Here is a 26,947-nt window from a genome sequence, read left to right as displayed (position 1 = left end):
TCTTTCACGGGGTTAAGGAAGCCGTGCCTCCGGTGCAGGAGAGCGTATAAGAAACAAACTAAGCTGGAAATCACTCACTTCTTTCCTCTCTTTCAGATTCGTCAGCATGACAACAGTCGCCACTTTCTGCTCCCAAATCATCCTCCAGAAATCTGCTACTGTGTCCTCTTTGGGACCTGAGAGACAGAAACACAAAACAAAACAAGACAAATAAATGAATAAAATTAATCATTTGAAAATTAAAAAGAATTTAGATATCAACGCAATTAACTACATCACTGCTATATCTTACCTTGTGCTGCAATGAATTTGTTCTTGTCTGTAAAACCCTGTTAAAACAACATATACCGCAATTCAAATGTTAAAACTGACATATTTCCAGAACGGCTGCTCGTGATGAGAACACGTCAAATACTGGGCTGAACTTTCGTTGCGCTGCAACATAATTTGAATTTTATGTATTCCAAAGATGAATAAACCGAGCCGATGAAAACTCACATCAATGTAAGAAGCATTCACATAGTCTGAACAGGGATTTCCCTCCAGCTGAGTCAACACCACCCTGGAATGATCGTCTGTTGGAGGAAATTTGATGTCATTACGACTAAAAAAAATCCCAACACAGGACTGGAGAGCGTCACAGGTGTAATTCAGCTTTTTTTTGCGCAATATTCTTTTGACATCTTGCAGTATGTGAGACGATGACAATGAAGAAGCTGGAGCGGGAAGGTGGTTTGGTTAGCTTAGCTTAGCTTAGCAATAAAGCCGAAGACGGTGGAAAGAGAAGATGAATAATTCACTGAAGCTTAAAAACAACCACAATTTAAATGCGCTGGTCATATCTCGAGTTATTTTTGTTTCTTGCAACCAAACAGAATAAGCGAGCGATCAAAAAATTGACCTGAGAGCAAAACTACTGCCACTGCAATTTAAAAAAAACAAAACAAAACAAAAACAACAACCTATATTTTACGGCAAGTCGAACACTTATGTGATGAAAAATAGATTTTCTTTGAAGAGTTTTTCTTGCTGTTTAACGACTGGGTCTCGAGGGCAGGACGTGCTAAGAGACACGTCTCACCGAAACAAATTATCTCTTACATATTTCACAAGACAAAAGCGAGCAAAATGTTTGGATTTGCAAAGGAAAGCTGTGGACTTACAATAATGATACATTTTTAACCGCACGTGTACTTGCTGGGAAACGTCTCTTTGATTCTAGTGTTTATGTCTGCATACGTGAACAATAAAGACTCCAACTCCATAGATTTCCTCTGTGTCAAATCTTTATGCTGAACTAATCTCTCCCTGCTGGCTCCGCCCACATATTTGCGGCACAACATCTCGGCGCTATCAATCTTCTCATCTACTTCTTGGCAAGGAAGCAAACACAGCTATTTCCTAAATCGTCAAACCATTTGTCTCGGGGTCAGAATGCATAGGGCCATACATTTAGTAAACAATGAGCTATCAGTAAGACATGGGTGAGTGACAGGAACTGCTACTGCAAAAGGGAAGAAGGTCAGGGGAACTCTCAGGGCAGAGGTGTGTCATTGAGGCAAATGAACATGTTGGGGCAAGGGGGGGGGGTCTACTTTATCCGAGGTGTAAAAAGAAATACGCATAAAGACACAGAGACACGTGCCCACACAGGAAACTGAGATCTGGATGTGAGACCTATAGAGCACTCACAGGGAAGGATGTTGGGGTATCTGTTCTTCTCCTTGTTGTCGTCCTTGTTAGCCTCCTCGTACGTCCCCAGGGCATGACCCCCTGGAAGGGACTGCAGAACAAAAAGACAATTAGCTTTTACACAACCTCACATCAGTCTGACGGGCAGTAGCCGGTGTATTGTCCTCCGCTGTACGCTGCGCTTTGTTTAGTCAAATTGTAGGCACTTCCTCTTCTCTTTACCGTAAAAAAATTCTTAATTGAAATGATATAACTTCCTCTATCACTGCTGACAAACTGAAAAAAAGAACATACGTTACTGTATACTGAGTCATGCGTGAACTTTAATTTGACTCATATCCTTTATAACTGTCAGAAATAGGCAATGAGGTATTTTTCACATGCCTGTGTGTACGGTATGTGTCATGGAAAATGTGACACATATAACTCCAGTAGTTTTCCTGAAAAAGAAATACAAGTCGGCATAGTTGGACCCTTCTGCTTTCTCATAAACAAAGAGAAGTTATTCAAGGGCTTTTGTTGGTTTTGATGCTCCCCTGATTCCAATACTCCATTTTATTATTGTGGTACTTTACCTAAGAAGCGCTTTTTGTCTTTTAAGTTCACAAAGTTGGTGTCCAGAGTTCACAAAGGTTTTTTTTTTTTTGGCTCTCATCTTTTATCACCGCAATACGTCACCAGAATGTAGAAAAAACTGGCAAACTGAAGCTAATGGTACCCCGTAGCTACAAACAACAGCAATACTGTCCAAAAACGTCTATTTACAAACTCTAAAGCTACAGTATCATCGAGGGTAATCCACAGACACTTTGACTTGAGCGCAAAATAACCTTGCAAGTGATGTGCTACCGTGAATGGTCACAGACCAGAGCGAGCCACGGGTATTTAGCGTGAAGCTAACGTTGGCTGACGGCTAACGACAGCAAAGCTGTCCCAACATGTCCGTTCAAACTCTAGTATGATCTGTGTCACATGAGAAACTTAGTTGTGTTGAATAAACTAGCTGGTCTCGCCAAACAATCAACAACAACAAGGGTTTAAAGTTTGTTTTTAGCTCAATTCTAAGTGTTTACTGGGCATTCGGCTGGAAGAAGACATGGATACTGGGCAATTAGCTTGAGAGTTTGGCACTTTTGGGTAGTTTTTAAGAGTTGTTTTGATGCTTTAGCTACCATCGGTTATCATGAGCTTCATGCTAAATATACATGGCTGGCTCTTTTTTTTTTTTTTGCCTTCTGAAGTTACAAAATAATAACACAGGAGCAAAAGAAGCATCTTTTCCTTGCAGTGAGAGGCAAAGCACATTTTATTGGTGAAGTATCACTTTAACTTACAAAGGATGTACTTTGTGGAGACAGAAACTACCCACAGAGTTCACTTGAACCAAATTTGCATTACCCGACAAATTACAGAGTGTGTGCACCACAAGGACTCTGCACTTTTAACCCAGATGCCCGATAGCCTCTGGGCCACTTGTTTAACCTCCAGGAGCAGGAAAAAAAAAAAGAAAAGAAAAAGAAAAAGGCGTGAGACTTACATTGTACTCTTCCCTGAAGAGCTTGCCATCATCAGCTGAACGGAGCCTGTACTCCTCCTCGAGGTGGTCCACTGGGAGGGGGAAGTAGGTCTTACAGGCTGAAGGGGATCTGGCCAGAAGGACCACCGTCTGTTGCTCTGCAGGGAGATTATTCAGCGGGTTTATTATCTCTGATTGAAGGAGTCATGAAGGAAGTGTTTTCAAGTAGATTACGGATTCAGATTAAGTTAGTGTTTCACAGAAATACAATGGCTCTTGTGGAGCTGCATTTCCTCATATAGGGGCCAGGGCCGGACCTTCTATTGGAGACAGATCTTTATTCCTAATTCCCTCAGTTTGAAGTGAATCTGCTTGGATTTTATTATGAAACTTCTGCTTTTCTCCTGTTTTTTTTTTTTTTTTTTACACCATCTCCCCAAAAAAGTGTAGCATGAGTGGGGTACACTTATTTTTCCCTCTCTCCTACAGTCGGCCCTCTCTCACATCGTTTCTGTTCTCGTTTTGTTGTTTTTGTAATCCTTAATCCACGCCCCTGGCCACTATATGAGACCCAACTTTTCATTGACTCTTGGACAAGATTTGAAGAAATATGTGAATTAAATAGTTCAGAAAAAAAATGAAGTTAAAAAAGTTTTTCTTTTGTTTTGTTTTTTTTTTTTAACAAAAACAGGACATCAGGACATGAAGCTAGTTCAACATTCTCATCAAAATGATTACACCGTGAACTTGGTGGCACACAACACCACGTAAATCCACAACAGGAGTTTTCGATTATCACCAAATATCAACAGGTGTTAGAGAACGAAAAGCCCCCGATGAGAAGCCCCCGACTGTCCAGCAGACATACGTAGCGTTTTAGAAGGGAAACGTCTCATAAACACTGCGCTACGCATTCAGTTAGCACTCGAAATTGGGGGAAAAAAAATAGGCAGGTTAACAGGTTCTGATAGAGGAGGTTAGTAAGGTGTTCCTGATTCCGCCACCGAGTGGAGCTGACCTGGTGGTAAAGTGGTGCATAACGACTCAGTGCTGTATCCAAACTCTAAAACACAACACATATTAAATTACATACAGCACACTCACACAAATTAGATTCTTTTTTTGTTTTGTTTTTTTTAAACAAAAAGACCATGAACTCATTTCCATTCAAGTGCAATAACACAGCGGGTAAAAGAACTGTCACTCTTTCGTTCGGAGGCTTTTTGAAACTGCAGCATTTGCACGTGTGTGCGTGTGTGTTTTTCCAAGCCGTATCTCACAGTCTTGGTAGTTTTACACCACACAGATCATCTTCTGATGACAATAACGGCGCCTCAGCGGCAGCTACCGTGACATCTGCGTCTCACGTGCTTTATACTGAGCGCAGGGTTCAAAAGAAGCTCTCAAAAAATTAAGATGATAACTGTTGTGTTCGTCACATAGCTCACAGGAAGTCAGACAAAACCACAACGCAGAGGTGAGGAAACCAGCAAATATATTTTTTTTAAAAACGGAGCTGCTTCTTATTTGACTTCGGTGTCAGTCTTTTGTTTTCTTTGTCTGGTGCTGCTGCCTCTTTACTTTTCTTTTCAGCATCCTAGCGTAGTGTAGTATTATTCGCAACAACGTTACCTTGTTCCTCCAGGATGCCATTTGGTATCTTCTTGTCAACTGTTGTGACAACTGCTTTTCTCTGGTTTTTTAACCTGCAAAAGGGGGAAAAGAAAAATACACAACATGAGATCATGCAAACAAATTTGCCCTAAAAAGCACAAATGTAGCTAAGGACAACATATAGAAATATCCATCATACCATCTTAAGCTTGAGAAGCTATTCTTTCTCATTAGCTGATGTCTTAGAAAGTCTACTCCAAATATTACACAAGATTTAACTCCCTTCTGCAGTCTGAGTGGGTCCACTGTCAGTGCCTGTTCTGGTTTCACTTAGACAAGTAAGAGAGGGAGTCAACTAGCAGCACTTCCTAACCGGGCTCCGCCTCAATGACTAAAGGAGGAAGTGTTTTGTCACCCGGAGCTTTGCCTCAGTGTCTGGCAAGCAGCCAGTCTGCGAAGTCTGGAGGGGTGAGTGAGTTGTTTGTTTTTTTGTTTTTTACCTGAGGAAGTACCAGGCTAGCAGCGCGACGATGAGCACCAGCAGGGACAGGACCAGCACGGTGGGGAGGATGTGGTGGTTGGGGGATGTAAACCCCTCTGAGGAGAAAGCACAGGCAAAACCAGGGGTCAGGGTCAAAAAACACAGGAAGACGGAGCAAGGCCGACCATACATGCGCATGTTTCCAAGCATTCATGCCATTAAACAACATGAACTTCCAAAACAAAATCAGTCCCATAGAGCCGTCCATGTCCCACATCAAATCATGACACCCTAGAGTCTAGCGAGAGGAAAAACTAGTAGGAACCTGAGGGAGATGCCTGATTTAATAACTGGCTTCAGCAGTATTTTGTATGCAGAGATAAATATCAGCTCATTTTATTCAACTGGTGGGTCTGGAAGCGCCACCGCACTCCACACTACTGCGTTGAGAGAGAGACACAATAAGCCGTAAACGACTGGCGAGGGCAGCCGGGGTTCATTGTGATCCGGTAATAGCACGGCTGTAAAAAGGGGCTATTATCACGCAGATGCATGCACAGCAGAATATACCTAATAATCATACGGCGGTGTAAAGTGATGACTGCGGTTTGCAAATACTCAGCCTCACATGTTGAAGTGCATTGTTCTTGTTCTTACCTTGTGTATGGTTGCCATTGCTGGTTGAATTAGATGTTGTTGTGGTTGCCACCAAAAAAAGAAGAGGGACCATTGTGACTGCAGACAAACAAAATGAAGACGGATATTAAATTTAGTCCCAGACATGTTTGCAAAGTGAAGATTCATGAGAACATGGCCGCTGGATAACATCACCATTCAAGGGACACAAAAGCTATTGAGCGATCTAAAGCTTATTTCTTCATTCATGGCTACTGGTTTCAGGAATGCGCCCATCAAGTTCATGGAGTCACAATGGAACAACACACTCATATCCTGGTCATTCATTAGTAATACCTCACATGTCCACATGGAGGCACAATAGACCAATGTTTGAAAGAATGCATGACAGGATATCAGGCTTTCATTGAGAAAAAAACAACAACAACCACCCCAATGGCATATGCTTCACCAGTGTGTATCAGCTGAGAAAATACGGGGTAGCAGCTGCCGTGTGTGCTGGAAAATGTGTGCGATATCCGGGATGTAGCATGAGAAAGGTGTTAGCATGCTACACTTGAAATCACAACACACACAATCACACATACAATATTCCCACAGACACTGATCTAGCTACGATTGTGTATTAGATCATATGGGGTAAGATCTTCACACCCACACACGCACACACACCCACACACACTCTGACCCTGTGCTGAACTGGAGACAGCATTCAGGGGCCAGATGCATAAACCCTATGTGCACACATGTGTGCAACATGTGTGTCCTAGGTTTTTGGCTGCTAGCTGAATAATAATAAGGATAATAATAAGTTTTCTTTCTGTAGCATCGTTCATTCAGTAAAATGCAGTGGAAAGTGCTTTGCAAGAAAAAAACACTTTAAAACAGATATTAATAAGAGTCAAAGGCCATCCATAAAAAGATGAATAATTGAATAATGTACGCTACCAGCCAACATTTTGGATACTCCTTCTCATTCAATGATTTTTCTTTATTTTTACAACTTTCCACATCGTCGATACATCCTGAAGACATCAAATATATGAAGCAAGATATATGGAATTATGCAGCAAAGAAAAAAAATGTTAAATAACTCAAAATATGTTTTGTATTTTTGATTCCTCAAAGCAGCCTCCCTCTGCTTTGTTGCCAGCGCTCCAAACCCTTGGCCTTCCCTCGATGATGTCATCACCTGAAATGGTTTTCACCTCTCAGGTTCGCCTTCTCAGGTTCATTTGTGGAATTTCTTGCCTTCTTAATGGGGTTGGGGCCGCCAGCTGTGTTGTGCAGAGGTCAGGTTGGTTCACAGCTGACAGCCCGGTTTGACAACTGGTAGAATTCATATGATGGCAGGAACCAATCAGCTCAGTACGGAGACACCACAGGCCATCATTACTTTAAGAACTGAAAGTCAGTCAGTCTGGAAAATTGCTAAAACTTTGAATGTGTCCCCAAGTGCAGTCACAAAGACCATCAAGCTACAATGAAACTGGCTCTCATGAGGACCCCCCAGGAAAGAAAGACCAAGAGTCTCCTCTGCTGCTGAGGATGAGTTCATCCCAGCCACCAGCCCCAGAAATCACAAGTTAACAGCACCTCAGACTAGAGCCCAGATAAACGCCACACAGAGTTCTGGGAGCAGACACGTCTCTGCACCAACTGTTCAGAGGAGACGGCGCCAATCAGGCCTTGATGGTCAAACACCTGCTAAGAAACAACTACCGAGGAAAAGCAACAAGCAGAGGAGATTTATTTGGTCCAAGACACACCAGGAACGGACATCAGACCAGTGGAAATCTGGGCTTCGGTCTGGTGAGTCCAAATTTGAGATCTTTGGTTTGCTGTGTCTTTGTGTGACACAGAAAAGGTGAATGGACGGTCTCTACATACGTGGCAGGCACCGTGAAGCCTGGAGGAGGAGGTGTGACGTGTGTGTGGGGGGGGGTGCTTTGCTGGTGACACTGGTGGGGATTTATTCAAGACTGAAGGCACACTGAACCAGCATGGCCACCACAGCGTCATGCAGCGACACACCATCCCATCAGGTTTGTGTTTAGTTGGACTGTCATTTCTTTTTCAACAGGACAACAACCCCAAACACACCTCCAGGCTGTGAGAGGGCTGTTTGACCGAGAAGGAGAGTGATGGAGGGCTGCACCAGGTGACCTGGCCTCCACGGTCACCTGACCTGGACCCAATCCAGATGCTTTGGGCTGAGATGGACCGCAGAGTGAAGGCAAAAGGGCCAACAGGTGCTCAGCATCTCTGGGAGCTCCTTCAGCACTGCTGGAAGACCAGCAGTAACCAAAGCAAAGAGTGGCTATTTTGAAGAATCTAAAACATAAAACATCTTTTGAGTTATTTCACGTTTTTTTTGTTCACTACATAATTCCATAAGTGCTCATTCATAATTTTGATGCCTTCAGTGGGAATCTACAATGAGAAGGTGTGTCCAAACTTTTGATCGGTAGTGTGTGTGTGTGTGTGTGTGTCTGTGTATAAACAGATCAATATACAAGAAAACCAGAACCAAACAAAAAAACCTTAATAAAATGTAGATCAAGCAAAATAGGTTTTGAGCTGCTTCTTGAAACCTAACGGAGAAAAACTTCCTCGTGTAGTTGTTTTCGAATATTCCGGTCATGGTTATCCGTTCCATTCCGGATCGGTTTAAAAATTATTTTAAAAAATATCATACAAAGTGCAATATAGAAATCTATGTGTGGAAAAATCGCATGAATAACTGACTAGTGAGTGGCAAAAAAAGAAATACAAATATTTATAATAATCTATGCAACGCCACTACTCTAACATTACCATTTCAATGTTTGTTTTTTTTATGATACCCACTTTCATCGTGCAGGTTTATTTAGCTGTTTCACATGGAATATATTTGTTGCACTGTGTCACATGATTAAAGACTGATATGCGACTAATTAACAATCGTTGTGAGGACTACAAATTGGCAGACCTGTGCATGACCTGTGTTTGAAACAGGAGCCGCGGCTCCGGCGTCGTTGAAGGACCCTGCATGAATCGAAGATCACCCATTTTTTCTCCTCCACCTGTGGCTCGCCTACTTGATTCATGAGCACTGATGGAATCACATCATTTCTTTTCTTTTTTTTTTTTGTTACTCAAAACTCATTTCACCTGATATTTGTATTTCATTTTGATTGCCATTTAACCTCTGCAGTCTTTGTTGCCTGAAATTGTGTGTTTTTTTGTTGTTGTTGTTGTTGTTGTTCCTTTTTGTGTCAACAGAATGATGAAGAGCAACGGTTATTTGTATGGAAATAAGCTAATTAGGGGCGTGTCAACATCCATTTATAGCAGTTCACGCTTGTGCAAATGCAAACATATTTCACAGTGATTGAGATTTATAAGTCTTGACTAAAAGAATGTGCATATTTGTTTGTTATTTTGCACGCACAGATTTGTAGCGGTGAGTCGTTTGTGCATCGGGCTGCAGGAGCGACTGGCTCTCTTCCCCTGAGAGACGACTACAGAGGGAGGACTATTAAGGGCTGCCTCCAATCGATCCTTGTGTTCAAGCATTCAGGATGGCTTTCACAGGTTTTCGGGCAAAGTGTGCCAAAAGAGAAGCTGCTTGTGAAGCTGAGTGTGCTTTATCACCTCAAGGCTGCAGGTGTGTGTGTGCGTGTGTGCGTGTGTGTGTGTGTGTGTGTGTGTGTGTGTGTGTGTGTGTGTGTGTGTGTGTGGTGCAGCTGCAGTGAGAAGAAAACCCAGGCCAAATGCATAGTCAATGAAGACACTGTGTATCGAAGCCTCCACGCTGTGCCGCAGTGTCCTGTAATGTGTCCAGGCAGGACACCGGAGGAATGTGGAAGCGGCAGAGCAGAGACTGCAGCAGGGAGAGGGGGAGCAGAAGGTCCAGGTCAATAATATTTCCTGGAGCGATTAATAAACCCTGACATGTCAAGCCTCTTCTCCGTGGGGAAGACTGATGAGAGAATTCTAATGAGAGACGAGAGGAGGGGGCCATCTCCCCTCCTGCACTTCTCCTTCATCTTCTACCCCCCCCCCCCCCACCACCACCACCACCTTTAAAGCTCTCCCTGCAAATGTCAAAAGCCTGGAAGAGGGGGAGGATATTGAACAGTTGGTACAGTGTGTGAATCTGAAGGGTTGTTTTTGTGATGTGGAGATACACTCACGGCGCCTTTTGGGACTTTCCACAACACCAGCTACGTTGAATTTGATGTGTGCTGTGTATGCTTGTTCGCGTGTAATGACACAACAGAGACACCCAGCTAAGAGCGAGCCCTCAGGCTGTGCCTAATGGCAAAAGGTTGCTGCTTCTTGTAATCATCCTGCACTTCCAGGCTCCCGCTTCCATCTTTCTGAAGATCTCAACCCCTGCACGGTTCAGCTGCTCCTGAGGGACCGCATTCTCCAGCTTTTCACATCTCATCACTGTGCCGTCTCCAGCCTGACCTCTTCTGTTTCTCCGAGGTTACATCCCCCTCTGAGCGACTTCCTTTCTTCCATCTTCGTGGGGAATGTCCCTCATAAAACTATTAATAAAACGGCCTCTTATTCCCCTGAGCATCTCATCTCCTTCTTTCTCCTCACTCAGCACTAACAGACCGAACCACAAGTCTCAAATTAGACTATTAGCATTAGTCATCGTTTAGCTCAGGTCAGTCTCTGGGCAAACAGCTACCATCACATTGTGAGTGTGCTCTCGCCTGTGTATTGTCCTCTCTCCATTTAGCACTCAGCAGCTTGTCACCAGCCATGAGCCATAATGAAAATAGGTCATGGGAGAAGTCAGCTCGGGGGAAGTTCGTCCTTATTTTCCAGCGGGAGACATTTGGAAGTAGCTTTGGGGAAGGGTATTGTCCCGGACACCCAGACAGACAGTTATGGTGTAGATGCATCATGAATTACCCAGGCGTGGAGTTAGTGCTTTCTCATGGTGCGTCAGTGTCTGGGTGAGCGTCCCCCGCTGAGGTCTGGACCTCATACCCCCCCGAAGCTGCCGTTTTGCATTATGCACATGAACACGATGTTATTTGAGATTTTCAGCATCGTTTTACATTGCATGCATTTGGCATTTGAATTCTCTGAAGGTTTGAAAGTAGAATCATTTCACAGAATGAACTTAAGATATTAGCTTCAGAGGTAAAACAGCCGCGGCTCTGTCTCATTGGAGGAATAAGAACAAGAGCCTGCCAGCAGCGATGAACAACATGAAGTCCACTCACTGCTGTCTGAAAACTAATCATGTTACATCTTTACATTTTCACACATCTCAGGGCGTTCATGTTGGACAGCAGCGCTGCTTAACGACTTATAACTACAGAAAAAAAGCACCAATTGGTGGAACGGAGTCTGGGGGATCAAGATGTGTTATAAGCTCACATGGAGGGTCCTGCTAACTGGTCTACTTTACTGCTGTGACCCACAGGAAATGACTCCTGCGTGGATGTAACAATATAAACATGTTCACCGCCATGACTGATATGAGAAAGGACACCAATTTATAAACAATTTAAGATTCCAAGCAATCAGATTTTAGCATTTTCATGTGCTCATGTTCTGATTTTGTTTTAAGAAGACAAGCAAATATGTCTATATAAAGTAGAACGCACACTATTCTGTAAGTGTGCTGAATGCCTGACAAACTTCTTCAAATTCCACTATTATTTCGCTCAGAAGGAATTAAAACACGCTGTTCTTTTTACAGCAGACACGCTCTGTGTCTCAGACAATTTCCTTCGGACAATAAAATCAATCTAACCTCATCAACATGATCTTTCAGAATACCACAAATTGTAACGGTCACCTTAAACATCGGAGAATGTTTAATGAGGATGTTTAATGAGGTTTTGCATGAATAAGTTTAAAAAAAACAATCACCATTTTGTGCCTTTTGCTCGCGTTTTCTTCAAATTGCACATCGTCAATCCGCTGACTGTTCCTCGGACATTCTTCCCACACGTGGAATCGCCTGCCGCATCTTTTAACCTGACATCAAGAGGTTTTTACAGAACCCCTCCATGTTCAGGAGCCGGACAAACCGCTAGTGGAGCAAGCAGGAGGCCCAATGTACGCTAAACTAAGCAGGAGGCAAAGTAGCAGCCCCTGTGTTGGAAGGCAACACAGTAGCCTGCAGCACTTCCTTTGCACCTTCACGAATGTGTCGTATTCATATGTGTTCATATTCAAGTATTTGTAATCATATAAGCTCAGTTCCCACCTATGCAGTGTGCATAACAATACTTATATGGCCGCTAAATGCCTGATCCTATGCTGACAGGCACTTCTAACACCTGGTATGCACAGAGTGAGTCACAGCTCCGTCTCCTCTGATTACAACCTGCCACCTCGCACTGCCTGCATAGCTTGCAGCAGGCAAACAAACATGTGGGGGCACACACACGCACACGCACACACATATATATTAGCATGTCACATTACACACAGGCAACAGAGGATTCAAGCAGGCTATCTGCTTTGCGTCTTTCACCCTGCTCTAAAAATCATTCTGGGAATATGACAGAAAAAAACAAAAGTGTTTTCCTGACAGCATTTAGCGGTGATGGATGAGCTATATCCTTCACTATGGACTTGTTTTTCTTGTGGTTTGCTTCCCTTCTGTCATTCTTTCAGTACGGCTTAAAAAAAAAAAAAGCTCTAAAGTGCCATAATGACACCCCATGCAGCTCCTCGCTATTGTCTCACTAATTAGCCCTAGAAACCAAACCATCAGAGAGGACAAGCTTGTACCAATTAGACGATAAGACAGAGAAATTGGCTGTCTTTGCCTTTGACAGGAAACGCAATGTTCCCTGGCACTGTGTCTTCCTGTGGACAGAGCACTGTCAGTTCCACTGAACGTGGTTTCTCCAGGCACAGAGTCTCTCTGTCTCTTCAGATACATCAGCTGGGGAATTCGGAAAATGGGTAGTGGGTGTAGGGGGTATTTGACAGGGTGAGCTAGCAGTAGGTACATTGTGTCCTCACAGCCAAAAGCTACCCAACTGTTTACCCTTTAAGCCACAAGGATTTTTATATCTGAAACCTTCAAGCTGGAATCTGGAGGGAAAAACAACCAGAAACTTAAAGCCTTTTGTGCATGTTCATGTTGTTGTGGTCACAACATGACAGCAATCTTTTTGTTCCTTACCAAGACAACAACAACAAAAAAGACTTCATATTATAAATATCCTTGTTTCACTCTTAAAAAAAAAAACAACAAAAAACCTGTTTTCCTTCATGAATCTGTCCTTGAAACTTGATGACAGTGTGTGGGGTCTTGTGACATCTAGTGGTGAAGTTTCATATCGCAATACCTTGCTTGACCCCTGAGAGAAACAGCAGCAGCCTGCTGGCTAATTTGCATATTTGCATACCCCCCCCCCCCAAAAAAAACCTTCAACAAAATTGGAGTTCTCAAACACCAGCAGGAAAACACTAATTCACTATCAGAGGAAAGTTATTGATCCCTGCAGGGAAATTACAACCACAACTGCTGAACAGTTAAGAAGGAGGCAATAACTGTCTGGTCTTACATGATTTAAGAAGAAAGTGGTGTGGTGGAGAGTTTGATATCCCGCTGTAACAGAGTGGATTACACCATGCACGGTTTACAGTTTAATGCAGAGGCAATGTAAACAAGAGCTTAGTGGGTTTGCAGTATGAATGTAGCGCCACGGCAACAGTTTAATGTGACCGGGGTGGCACCAGCTGTTGTTAATAAAAGCAGCAAGACCTCTTTCCTTTCCCCTCTCAGATTCATTCCTGTCAACCACAACTGTCTGAAAGCTCTTTCAAGGTAACTATGGGGTGCAGTGTCTCCCTGTAGCTATGTCTTAAAAACAGAGAACACTGCACTCTCTGAAATCCTGCCAATTTCTCACAAGTTCCCTCATGGTTCAACAATCACACATTGCCCAAAATAATACAAGGGAAATACAGTTTCAATACCTGCTCCATTGGTATTTGTTGTCTGAAGCTAGCTCCTCACCCTGCCTTTTAAGTAAACAATACTTCCAGTACGGCGCTACATAAACCGGCATGAAGGGTTATAGTTAGCTTTTTAGCAAAAGTGTTGATGGATAACTGAGCACACAGTTAGAGAATGAAGATGTGGATTATACTGGACAAAGCACATGAGAGCTTGTGAATGAATGGTTTTGGACACTTTTGCTGTTGTTGTTAGCTGTAAGTAGCCATTAGCTTCAAGCTAAACATCTGTGGTTGGCGCTTTCTGCCTTCTGGAGTCAAAAAGGCATAATGCAGGAGGAAAAAAAAAACATCTTTGTGAGGTCGCAAGACCCTCTAGTGAGTACTTGAAAGCAAATGGAACACTTCTATTACATGCTTGTTTACAGAGGGCGCAGCTGAAATAAATGTAAAATTGAAACAGCAAAGAAGTGTGTAAAACACAAAAGTCTTTTGTCCCTTTTAGGCTGTCGCAGACGCAACATGGCGGACCTTTCCTATTTAGATATAAAGGGCTCATGTGAAGTGAATGAAAAAAACGAACTGAGAGCTAGCCTTCAGCATAAATACCAAAGGCCTAGCATAAAAATGTTGCGTTATAGCTAGCAAGAGCTAGTTCCGCTATGTCTAGCTAAATATCTACACGCCATCTGCTCACGTCAAACTCTTCAGAGCAAATGTGTATATTCCGTGACACTAATGAAATTCCTACTAAATGCAGACAGGAATAATGTAAATGATTAATCCGCCAGTTGCTATTTGCTTTATGTGCAAAAAGCAAATTGTTGTATGACAAAGATATTTTTAAAAAAAACAACTTATATTGATTTTTTTCCATCAGAGCTCTAAAACCTATAAAACACAAAAGATGGCCACATTTAAACGAGTCACCTCATCAAGACGTTTTCTTTTATGTTAACAAAATGAAATCATTATTATTATTATTATGCAGATATATGTAATTGCACTGTTTGTTTTTAGCAAACCTATAAGTGATTTCACTGATAAGCCAAACTCACACTTAATTTAACACTAAAAACAGGAACAGCAGGGATCGTAACACCACTGCCACGAGAGGCCTCCCCACCAGTCCTCTTGGTTCACTTCTCTCACTCTTATGAAAGCCCCATTCTAAAATGTCACAGTGACTTCTTGATTGTTGGCTGGCTGTTCACTGTGGTGCCACCACAGCGTGACATGCAACCAAGATCGCGTTATTTATAGAGCGAGACACGGACGAGGTTATCGGTGCGGTGCAGTCGTGTACTTCGTTTTATTGTGTTTGGGTATCTCTCTCTTGAATTAGTCAGAGTTGACCAGAACACTGCAGGAGGCTCACATTTCCTGTATGAGTGGTTTGCTTTCATATCACCGTGTCTGTCTGCGTTCTGCCTTTGGGGAGGTGCGGTGTGTAAACCGCAGCTTGGTGAACTGCATTCACAGTCTTCACTGAAAATGAAACCGCTGCGGTCCATCTGCTAACAACAACGATTACCTCCCACGCAATGCAACCTCGTTGGACAAGGTGCTCGGCGTTGCTCCTTTCTAATCCCTTTGTGCCGTCTCTCTTGTGTAGATGAAGTTCTAAAATTTCCAGAATAACGACGCGTCGCTGACTCGCGCACTGTGCTTTAGTACCTTTTAATGAAAATTCTCTTTTAATGAATTTTTCTTCCACCACTCCCTTAAGGACGATTCACTGTAAACGGTGAACAAATGTTTTTATGTTTGTGCAGTGCTACTGCTCTTTACAGGTTTGTTCCCATGGTAACCACACCAGCAGCCACCACCAACAGGGCAGCTGTGGGATGCTGAGTTAGTCAGCGTTGCCCCCCCCCCCCCCCCCATCCTCAAACAAATAAACAAAAACACTCAATCCAGACTTTTGTCTTGAGTTAACAGCTGAATGAGGAACCATGTGGGTTATGCGTTGGGTGAATTCTACTCTGTGGTAAGATTAATTTACAATGTAGGCAATATTGAGCTACAGCCCACTGGTGAAACTCCCCATCGTGATGATGACGGTATCAAAAGTCACCAAAAAATGTTGTAAAAAAAAAAAAAAGAAGATATTTTAAGAAAAACAATTAAAAAAAAAAAAACTACTTTTTTTCACTTAAGCTACAGGGTTTATTTTGCTGAAGATCCCATCCCAAAACATCAAGTTCACCTTCCAAAGACAGTCTAAACTGTTTTCCATTCCTTATTCGTAATATTTTCATTTCCTGCAGACTAGACGCAGGGAAAGCAACCTGATTCCCACCCTCAGACACAACCAACCGAGTCTGAACGTCCAACCATGTAAAAGGTCGATTTTAACCAGTGACCCCGTATCGGTTCGCGCCCCCACTCAGCACAGGTTAACATCAGGTCTGGACACTTTGGCGGGGGTTCAGTTTGGCCCTGACGCACAGATGAGGAGCAGACAACTGAAAATCCTTCTCACTCAGTATCGCTACAATCACCAGGAGGAGTTGTAGTACTGTGTCATACTTGCACTCTGCAGTATCTCACATTGTGTAACATTGCACAGCAGCAATTCTACTCTGCACCACTGCTCTCTTGCCAATCTGGTTTCCTCCCTGTCCTGCGCTCCCTAGTATTGTCATTAATCAATTCCTTCCTCCCTCCCAGGGGCCCAGACGCTGGGGTAGCCGTAATGACCTTGGAGACCTGCTTACTGGCTCCGCTCTGCAGTGTCAGCCTCCTCCACGTCAACCAGACTGAGCTGCATCTTCCACCAGAGATCTGAGCTGAATGTGTGAGAAAAAATGCAAATGTGCTCCCTGACACGTGTTCCCATGAAGGAGAGAAACACTTCCTAAATTGCAGTACAAAAACAACACCGTGTAAGCCGCTGCCAGGATTAGAATAAATTTTTTTTTTTTTAAAGAAAAAAGAATTTGTGGTTGGTTGCCAGATTCAGGTCATAATATCCTGTTGACTAGAAATATGGCAGCTCCTGCTTCTGACCTTGAATGCACTGCCATTACAGCTTTTAGCTGCTGTATATTAGTTAAAAAAAATAACACAGATGAGAAGTGATTATTGATAATCCTCTTAAAAACATTCCAGCCATAACTAAAAATGTAAGAGCCACTCTCAATTAGCATTTGTCTTGGTGGAATTTTGAAGCCACTCTCTGGTGAGGCATGAGAAAGCAAGACTGTAATTAGATGTAAATATTTACTCCGGTTTGTGGCTTGCACGGGCAAACAGCACACTGGAGCTTACAGTTGGTTGACTTGTTTGAGTGTCATGTGTTCACTCGGCTGTGTGTGTGTGTGTGTGTGTGTGTTTTAGTGCGTCACACACACACACACACACACACACACACACACACACACACAGTCACAGTTTATGTCTTTCCAAGGATCCTGTAGGTCTTCTAATCATTTCTGATCCACAGATTTACACCCCCTGCACAAACACATTACAATGCAAGCATTTCTGCACGGAATCTGCTAACAATTGGCATGCAGAGCTACAGCGCCTCATTGACACTGTGCCGCTTGGCATGAAATACACACAGAAGGGACACAAATCCACAAAGCAGTGCCCCCCCCCCCCCCACCACTACCCCCACCGTTGGAAGGGCATGTGCTAGGGTCTGTTCCTGTGCCAGAAATCATTCTACCTGTAGACCATCATCCATAACACATCTGTGTGTGTGTGTGTGTGTGTGTGTGTGTGTGTGTGTGTGTGTGTGTGTGTGTGTGTGGGATGATCTCCTGGGGAGGGTCTTATCATGTCTCCCAAGCACCTACCCACCTCCTGCCCCGACAGCGATGAGCACTCAGGCATCCGTCTTTCTCCCATCCTGACACTTCAGGGATTTACCTCCTCTCCTATTTTAATTATTCAAAGGAACTGCAATACGCGGGAATCGAGCTGGATAATGCCTGGAATCAGAGCCATCAACAGCACACATCATGCATAGCAGCTGGGCTGGAAATTACAAAAGTGCCGTTGTGACACTTCTTATTATCACCCGGCACTCTGTGATTAGAGGCACTCTGCCATGAACAGGTATTAGTGAGAGAGACGAGAGTGAGAAGGAGAGGAGGGGATTGGCAACACCGTCATGGCGCTGAGAGGACATTTCCTGCTCTTGTACCAGGCCGAACACTTGTAGAGTCCTTGTTACAGACTGAAATACACGTTAGATCTGCATTCCACAAATAAGTACAATTAAAAAAAAAAAAATCAGCTCATTTGTTAAACTGAGTGTCGTGATTTAAGGATTTAGACAACAGGGACTAAAACAAGTACAGCTTTGAAAACTGGTAATTTAACAGAAATAATCTCAAAATGCAAACTCACAAAGTCGTTCCTGAGGAGATCTAAAAACTGCAGGGCGACACTTTGGCCTTTTTGGTACAATTTATAACATTAACAGTGCCCAAGGTTCCATTCAGGCGGGCCAGGGTCCTGGTACAGAACACGCTCCCCCACTGGAATGGGAGCTTGCAACGAGAACTTGACGATAGACGGGATTGGCGCGTTAAGTTGCTAGTGTCATGGTGAACCTCCCTCTCTGACTCCTTACCTGCTATGTTTACACCCAATATCCACAACACCACTGCGGGACTACGCCACTGTATCATTTCGTCGTGAATCTTTCAGTGTAAAATGACCTTTAAGAGACTTTCTGACAACAGATGCGAGCAACCATGGGTTTTAGCTACCTAGCCAGCCTGCCTGAGGTCCATGAAATATGTTACTACCACCTGATTATGACAGAGTCTCAGTGACGATGAGGAAAAGACTCTTAATATTGGGTTGTCCCTTGAAAGTAATCAATTCTGATCTTTGGCTGTGATTTATCTAGTTGTTCCCACGGTCAGTGTCAGAAATCGATGCAGCGGCGCAGCCAAGATTCATTCAGGAGCGTGACCACAATCTGATTCTAAACCTCTGGAGTTTCACACATTCAGCGTAGACATCAAATATAAATCTGAAACAATGAACCAGTAGATGATTAATCGTGGACACATTATTGGTAAATCAGCTCTTTAACCGCTCGTAAATTTGTCAGAGGTCCTTTTAGAATGTTTAATGGACAATAAAAAAAGAATTAAATTAACGAATGTGTTCCAACGCAGAATCATAACAGCTGACTCAGATGCCATCTGGGAGCCTGATTTTTTTTTTTTTTTTTTTAAAGAGAGAGTGATACAACCCACCACGCTGACACCCGGGAGAATCTGTGGATCATTTTAATGTAATGTCAAGACACCCGCTTCTCTCAAACAAATTTAAACAAACTCTAGTGTCAGCGGCGCCTGTGATGACGACAATCCGGAAAGCTTTCTCTGCTTGTAGCACCGATGCTGCAACAAATCGCGCTCATAGGACACCTTTTCTTTTTGTTTTGGAACCCCTATTTACCGAGAGACAGAGACAAGCACAGTCCTTCAGAATCCGAACGACAGACAGACAGACAAGATCAGTCCACCGAAAACATCTTTTCTTTCCCCGAGAGGAGGATGGAGAGGACGGGGAGGGCAGCGGTGGAGAAAGAAGTGATAAGCGCCGCTGTGTTAGAACAAAAAGACACTTGATTCAGAGGGAGGAAAAGAGAGGAGGAGGAACTGAGAGAGAGAGAGAGAGAGGGAGAGAGATGTGTGACCAGAAGGGATGAGTGAACGTCCCACGCTGTGAGGATGAGGAGGCTGCCTCTGCTGCTCTGCAGAGATAGAGCCGACCTGTCTGCTCGCTACACACAGACTATAAAACCCTCCTGTGAGTCTTTAAAAAGGAATATGAGGACTGTGTCCTCCAGTGCTTCACACAGTCTCCCCAGACAGTCTGCCAGGGATGCAAGACTTTATTGTTGAACACTTCAGGTTGCCATAGCAAACCACACTATCTCACTTCATCTTTCTAAAAAACAGGCCCTCTATGCTTGCTTATCACACACTGGCAACAACAGGTTTGCAAGAGAGTACAAAAAAAAAAAAAACCCAACCCAAACAGCTGGTATCGTCACAGCAAAGTCAAGATTCAGGATGTAAAGTTATATTTTTTTCAGGTGATTAGAATTCGTTGATGCATGTGTTATTAATGTGCACTACTTTTCTGAGTCAGCTGGGAGTCCTGCAGGCGCCAGGCAGCCCCAGACAGGTAACAGTATGTTCAAATGAGGTGAACGCAAGTTGTCGTAACAAACTGCCACGCAGTTCACTCTGCGCACATGGTTTTGCAATTCTTTTTTTTTTTTTTTTTTTTGCTTGTGTCTGCGCGCTCCACATTTCTATGTATGCAACTGTTCAGGTTTTAATGGCTTTCCATGGAGTTGAAAAGACTGCCTCTGGTGGGCGGGGCTTATCGAGGGATTTTGTAATTGCGGCCTTGTAAACAGGATGAGATATTGTTGATTAAATAGACTGAATGTTGTACATTTAGCAGCATGCGTCGTCACACAGCCAGTCAGGGGGGGACGTTGTTTTACTGACATTATTGTGTTTTAGCCTCTGCGAGAATAAAATCCCCCAAATTGGCAAGGCTGCGCTTCGGCCTCGTCTCGTTCATCATCATCCACTCACACCATGCAGAGTTGTGTCAAACCAGACTGGTTACAAAAGCGCTGTAATTATGTTCCCCAAATCCCATTTTTCACAAGCCTCTTTTGCAGGATCACGGCCCCTGGAAAGCACATTCTAAGCAGCACTTTGTAAATTAAGATTATGCAACGCTGTTGTTCAGTGTGAATTTCTATAAGAATATGAGTCAATCAGCGAGGCACCGTGGGGAGCCTTACTAAGCATGCCACACAAATGAGAACCACACACACACACACACACACACACACACACACACACTCTATAAGAAGAGTAAATGAGTTAAGGCCTCTTTACTCACTACCCTCTACGAAAATGGAAGTTCAACATTCGCTCCTCACACGCCACTCAGACAAAAAGCTCCGCGAGACCAGCAGCATGCTGGGTGAGCATGGAGGCGTTAGAGGCCACCAGAAAAGTAGAGACTCAGGACGAAGGGCGAGGGGAGACGTACCCGACACCCACAAACTCACCTGACAGGTTCTCACGTCTTCCATGAATCAAACCCAAGTGGAAAAACAAGTTGTAAAGGGCATTTGAAGGAGTTAATCAGGACTGCAGCACTGGGGAGAAGGATGAATACAATTGCGGAAGAAAATTCAAAGGTAGAGAGGACAAAATTAAAAAAAAAAACAACCTCTCAGCAAGAGAACATGCCCTTGTGATTAATCATAAAAAAAAACATTCAAGGTGTCCCCTGCCTTTCTCCTTCCACAAGAAAACCTTCAGATTCTCCACGGCTGACATGAGCAATCTGGGTCACTTTCCTAATAAAAGCAACTGTATTTGAACGTAGTTTCTTGTGTGTAAAGAACTACACGTGTGCGCGCTTGCAAGTATGTGTGTGTGTGTGTGTGTGTGTGTTTCTGCAGTGTAAGCACATGCTGTCCTCCATCTGCCGTTTGATACAGACTGTTTCCTTTCCCTCGCAGCCAACCAGCCTGCCTTCCTGTAGCGTTCTGCTCCAGAAGGGAAATGGGAGCAAGACTGCCACACACTCTGAACAAAAACCTCTGGATAAGATACATGCAGACAGGATTGCAAAGACAATGACCAAGCCACACATTTAAACACAAACATGCACACGGATAGTCTCCTTTCTCTTTCCTTCCCCCCAGAGTTGTTTTCCATCCCCAATCTACAGTAGGTTCCCTTTGTCCTCGCTTTATCAGGGTCACACACCTCCAAAAGTCATGAAACGACCCAGTGGGGACTGAAATATTTCAACTGCTGAACAATGAAGGTGAATTCAAATGCAGGAAAAGTCAGGAGCATGTGGTTAAGGAGGCTTTTACAGTTACACAACCTCTAATCATGACATCAATCCAGAAAAACGCCTATTAGTGCATTAGAGTATTAAGTGTAATAACATTAAAATTAATCTCCAGATAACATATATACAAATAGAAGCAGACCATCTAACACAGCCCCTCAGTTCACAGCAGACAGGACAAACTGGGACAAGAATCAACCAGCCAGCACAGTCAAAACACAAATCTAACGTTCTAATCAACACTGCTGGTTCGGAATAATCATCTGCATGCACAGCATTTCAATTACAGTAGAACATCAATATGTCACTTCCTATTTCTGTCTTCCTGTCTTCCTACTTCTGTCTCTTTTATTTATTTATTTTTTCTTCAGCTGACACAGGAGACCAGCTAAAACCTGCAATCCTCAAGACTAAGAAAGTGTCTGCTGTCCTCAAAACGCATGGGGGGGGGGGGGGGGGTGGTCTGGTTGTTGTGTGTCCAAATGAACTCCTCCAAACAGTCAAGAAAAACTCATACACGATAAATTTCGGGAACTGATACTCACTCAACATGTATCTTAAGAACCGCGCCAAACTTTTTTCAGGAGAAATACTTCTTTTATCCATTCTTTCCAAAGCTGGACTTGAATAAAGCTACCCCGCTCTCCTCTGTGCGTGCAGCAGGGAGCTGAGACCAACAGAGACAGGCTAGTTAGCTTAGCACAATGAATAGTAGTGGATGGGAAGTGTTAGCAACCCTCTGTTTAATGCCATCAAATGCACTTCTCTCCCAAATACTTCTTGCTGATTTCAATAAATGATAACGTGTGTTTGAAAAAAAAAAAAGACTGCTGATACCGATCATAACACACACACACACACACACACACACACACACACACACACACACACACACACACAAGTTGCGTGTTACTTTCATTGAGCAAAATTACCTGGGTGAGTGCTGATTCAATGTATGCTGACTCTCTGATCCATAATCGCAGGTCACATGGTTCAGACCGAATCCAGTGGTCACATTGTTGTCGTCTTCGTGGTTGTCAGCATGGGGTTGGACAGGTGCTGGAGGCGGGGGAGTGACCTTCACGCTCTATCGCGGCCCAGACAATAGAAATGATCACCAGATCCAGCCAGATCTCTGCGCTTCACTTCCAGCGGTTCGCTCGCTGTTGTAATGGAGCTCCGCCCACCTTAAGAGGACATCTCACCACCTGTAGATGAATAGAGAGGCAGAAGGACAGATGTTGGACGACGAGGATGACAGGAGGTGGGTGATGAAGCTGTGACGTGATAAGAACCCCCCGCAGCATGCAGGAGCAGCAAATATGCACACTTGATGGGCTCCCTTGATACGTAGTGATTCAGCTTCGAGGCAAGACGTGGTTACACATTGTAACCACAGCGATTAAGATATTTAAATTAGTTCTGAGGGTTCAGCAAGTCCATCTTTGTGGTAACAGAGTGTCAAGGAAGCAAGTTAGCAGATGCTAACCTCTAGGGCATGTTGCACTGTATTCAGGCTAACAGTTTCCCCAGTGCTAAACTACCAACAGTGAAAATGTGCACATCATCCCAGATATGTAATCTTTTTTTTTTACATAAAGCTTCTTTCCATCTCAACGCATTTATTTTGATCCAGGAAGTCTGTTTGTGTAACAAAACATGGGTGCATAGTCGAGATCTGTGCCATCTAATAAATAATCCTTGTTCTTTCCCTTGGGAAGCCTGAAAAGAGGGGAGTGTGTGTGTGTACGTGTGTGTGTAGCTGTGTGGGCAATTTATGTACCTGGAAATGCTGAGCAGCCAAAGAAGAAATGTTTTGATGTGAGAACCTGTGTGTATGTGTGTGTGTGTGTGTGTGTTTTTTTCCCATCTGCTAACAGAACCTGAGCCGATTGAAATCCCTGACAAAATGACACCATTTCCAATCCTTCCTTTCTTAGCTCTCGCAAACGGACGCTTAGGAGATGCAAGGTTTTCACCTGTCAGCCGCAGGAAGCATGCAGAGTGGTTGCTATGACAACGTTCCCGTCTAGCCTAGCACATGGGAGGTGGTGCGGGGGTGAGGGGTGGTCTGTGTGTGTGTGTGTGTGTGTGTGTGGGGGGGTGTTATTCTCTTGTTTCTCTTTTTCTGGCTGTAAGGAAAAATGAATGGACAAATCTCCTATAGCCCTCCCTTTTTCCACCTCTTTCCCCGCTAGAGCTCAATGAAAAACATGCCGGTGGTCAACATTTGCTCTATGTGACACTGTGGAAAATGAGTTGTCATGCTCGATTTCCATGACAGCCAAATAATGGAGCAAGCCAGTGAATCTGTGCTCAGAGGACAGAATAGATGGACAGTATAGAAGAAGATCATCATAGATTTGCCGTTCACGGTACTGGGAATCACTGCGGGAGAGAGTTTCAAATCACAAATCACCTTATAGATTATTAATAAATAATAGGGGGCCTGACAGTGTGGAATCAAGCAAACTACTGAATAATTTAGGAATCTTGCTGTAACGCAATCGGAGGCTTAGCAACATGCTTGACAACACTGCATCACATGAAATCGTCCAAATGCAGACCTGTGTGCGTTATCTGTGTGTGTGTGTGTGTGTGTGCGCGCGCCAGTTTGAATTATTAAGAAACACGTTGCCTTATTTATCTTTTACAGTTAAAACAGCAGCGGAGGAAACGTAAATAACATTTACTAGAGGGCATCTGGAGAGCCGTGTCGTCAGTGGCATTTATGCCGGTGCGCATAAAAACCAGACATATGCAGGAAATTCTGTATGAGCGCACGGAACAATAACCTGGAGTGGAAAACCATCATCGTGAGGAAGCCTTTCTCCTCAGAGCAGATCCACAAGAAGAAAAGCCTCCTCGCGAGTGCACGCCTCGACCTCGCCTCGCATGCAACAGCTGGACACTTGCTCGCTTCTCAAGTTGAGTCATTTGGAAGCGTGGCCAGTCGCTAATGCTGTACACGTTAGAAACAGGAACATTTCTGGATCAATTACAACATCAAATAGATCTCAACCTGAGTGTTATTTGTTTTGAACCAAACAGGGGTTGATCAGCGAAATTGACAGATGATATGCACCACCTGGCGTGCTGGGAAGTGGGCGTTTGCCCTGTCTGAGCCCTTGTGAGGGTAACCATAACCTTGGATTTGCTATCCTGATAACATCTGCAAAAAAACGCAAAAAAAAAGAAAGATAAATCATCTCTAGCCATCTGCGTGATCTTAGCAACTATCTGTTTATAGAAGTAAATTTGGAATTGTCATAAAAACGGAGTTGTGTAAGAAGAACATGTGGACTGCAGGTGCTGGATTTACAGCTGCAGAGTTAAAAACACTTCAAACAAAAATCACATACAGACGTTACTGCACTGAAAAGAGTCCGAACCAGCTGGAAATACATCGAACCAAGGTGAGAAATACCGGCTCAAAGAGCCATGGACAAGTGTGTGTGAGTCAGCACGCACTTAAGAAAGCATATGCCTACGTCTACACAAACACACACACACACACACGCACACAGAGTTTGAATCCTGCATCACTCCAGGGTTGCGATCAATCAGATTAGCGCATCAAACCAAGATCTGTGAGTGCCCCAACAAATCCATTTATAGAGATAAGCTTTGAGGGCAACTTTGCACGCGTGCGCACACACACACACACACACACACAGACACACACTGATGTCATTTCACCCACCATCTAAAGTCGCCATCAGACACCTGCATCAGTCCAGCACAACACCATGTTTGCAGAGGACCGCTGTGACCTGCCGCTGAGCGTGACTTCCAAGAACAACGTGTCCCAGAACGGTTCAAGAGCCCCACAAACAGGGTCTGCGTCTCAGGTCTTGGCAGGAAAAAGATACATTCCTGCAAAACATGTTTCTTTTTAGGCCCCCCCAAATGTCACTTTTTTGCAATATTTGTCTTTCCTAAGCCTCCGTGGTTGTACGCCTCAGTGTTGTGTGCCTTTCTGAAATCAAAAAGCACTCAAATCTGTTGAATGTTACCTAAATACGGCCGCAACCTTGTTAACACTGTTTTCCACATTCATCTATTCATGAATCTCTTCAACAGTTGTTTTTTTTCCTTCTCCTCTTTTTTTTGTGGTTGTTTAAAAGCCTACCATGTATCAGAAGTCACATCTTACAATCAAGAATTATGGCTTTGTGCACGATGAAGCATCCTAATGTTTTTTCCCCTGCGCCCTCACATTCACAAGTGCGGGATGGAGGTGAGGTCACAGCGATGGCTGACCACTGAGCTCATCTTTGAGTCCCAGTGGACGGTTGTGGCAAATCTGAAGAAGTTCCCTCCAGTAGTTCCTGAGACAAAAATAATTTAAAAATAATGAAGAAAAAAAAAATTACTCTGGCAGAGGCAGTTTTAATCTCTGCTTTAAGAGGTCTCAAGCTATAAAAGCGGAACTCACTGATGTAAAGAGAAAATAAGAGAACGTGTTAAAGGAGATGTAAAAGGCTCGCTGTTCTTTACGCCGCTTGCGTTCAGACCTGAGTGGCACATAATGAGCTCTCTGATCAAAATCTCGGCTGCAGAAATTTTTTTTTTTTTTAAAAAGGAGAGAGAGAAAAAAAAAATCCCACACTGGAGCAAAGGCATACATGTATGATTAAGTGTGAACAGAACCATGGCCTTGATGAGACGTCCGCGTACTGCGTGCTAAATGCTCCAAAGCGAGCGCGTGACTCTGATGGCTGGAACACATTCGCCGCCTTCGAATCCAGGTCTGAGGCAACGGCCCCTTCAACGGAGAGTGTGATGACATCAAACAGCGGCTCTTTAGAGCGGCGTCACAATCATACAGGCGGAAGGGTCTTTAAAAGACTGGACCATTTAGACTCTGATGGTGCTGTGGGAGGGATTACGTCGATAGCGGTATTAAGTCAGCCGGCGCCAAATGAGAACTAACCTGTGGTTCTCTCAGATCAATAAGCCATGAAGTGATGGAATGGGCTTCTGCAAATGAACAAAACATCCATCAGGAGAAACCTGCTGCTGCGAAGACGAGGCGCAGGCGCTTCCAGCTGGTTGGAAAGATGGCGGTGATCATATCTGGTGAGGACAGTCCACCAGCGAGCTTCCCCTCGCCTGTTGTCTGATTGTTTTTCCTCTTGTGTCGTGGTTCCTTTCCCGTCATCGCATCCTGTTTTCCACAAATTATGCTGACATTT

The 26,947-nt window shown here is 43.8% G+C and overlaps 1 protein-coding gene across 5 annotated transcripts in view; it reads right to left on the bottom strand.

Moving 5' to 3' along the window:
• The window catches only part of ptprea (protein tyrosine phosphatase receptor type Ea), a 54,565-nt gene that overhangs the window by 7,147 nt on the left and 20,471 nt on the right, over positions 1-26,947 (bottom strand). For 2 of the 5 annotated variants that reach the window (XM_086196129.1, XM_086196130.1), the window contains 10 exons: positions 22,682-22,957; positions 5,961-6,038; positions 5,323-5,419; positions 4,841-4,914; positions 4,227-4,271; positions 3,230-3,366; positions 1,693-1,783; positions 499-575; positions 293-329; positions 79-176 (listed from right to left, as the gene is read on the bottom strand). In XM_086196129.1, the coding sequence (XP_086052255.1) occupies positions 79-176; positions 293-329; positions 499-575; positions 1,693-1,783; positions 3,230-3,366; positions 4,227-4,271; positions 4,841-4,914; positions 5,323-5,419; positions 5,961-6,033 (729 nt within the window). In that variant the 5' untranslated portion in view covers positions 6,034-6,038; positions 22,682-22,957. Of the gene's footprint in view, positions 1-78; positions 177-292; positions 330-498; positions 576-1,692; positions 1,784-3,229; positions 3,367-4,226; positions 4,272-4,840; positions 4,915-5,021; positions 5,169-5,322; positions 5,420-5,960; positions 6,039-22,681; positions 22,958-26,947 lie in introns of those variants that run through there. The other 3 variants (XM_086196131.1, XM_086196132.1, XM_086196133.1) reach the window with 3 other exon arrangements.

This window comes from Aulostomus chinensis, chromosome 23 (assembly GCF_037954235.1).
Source record: "Aulostomus chinensis isolate RoL2024-O1b breed Wild chromosome 23, RoL_Achi_v1.0, whole genome shotgun sequence".
Classification (NCBI taxonomy): Eukaryota; Metazoa; Chordata; class Actinopteri; order Syngnathiformes; family Aulostomidae; genus Aulostomus; species Aulostomus chinensis.
This window is presented reverse-complemented; position numbering and strand designations above follow the sequence as displayed.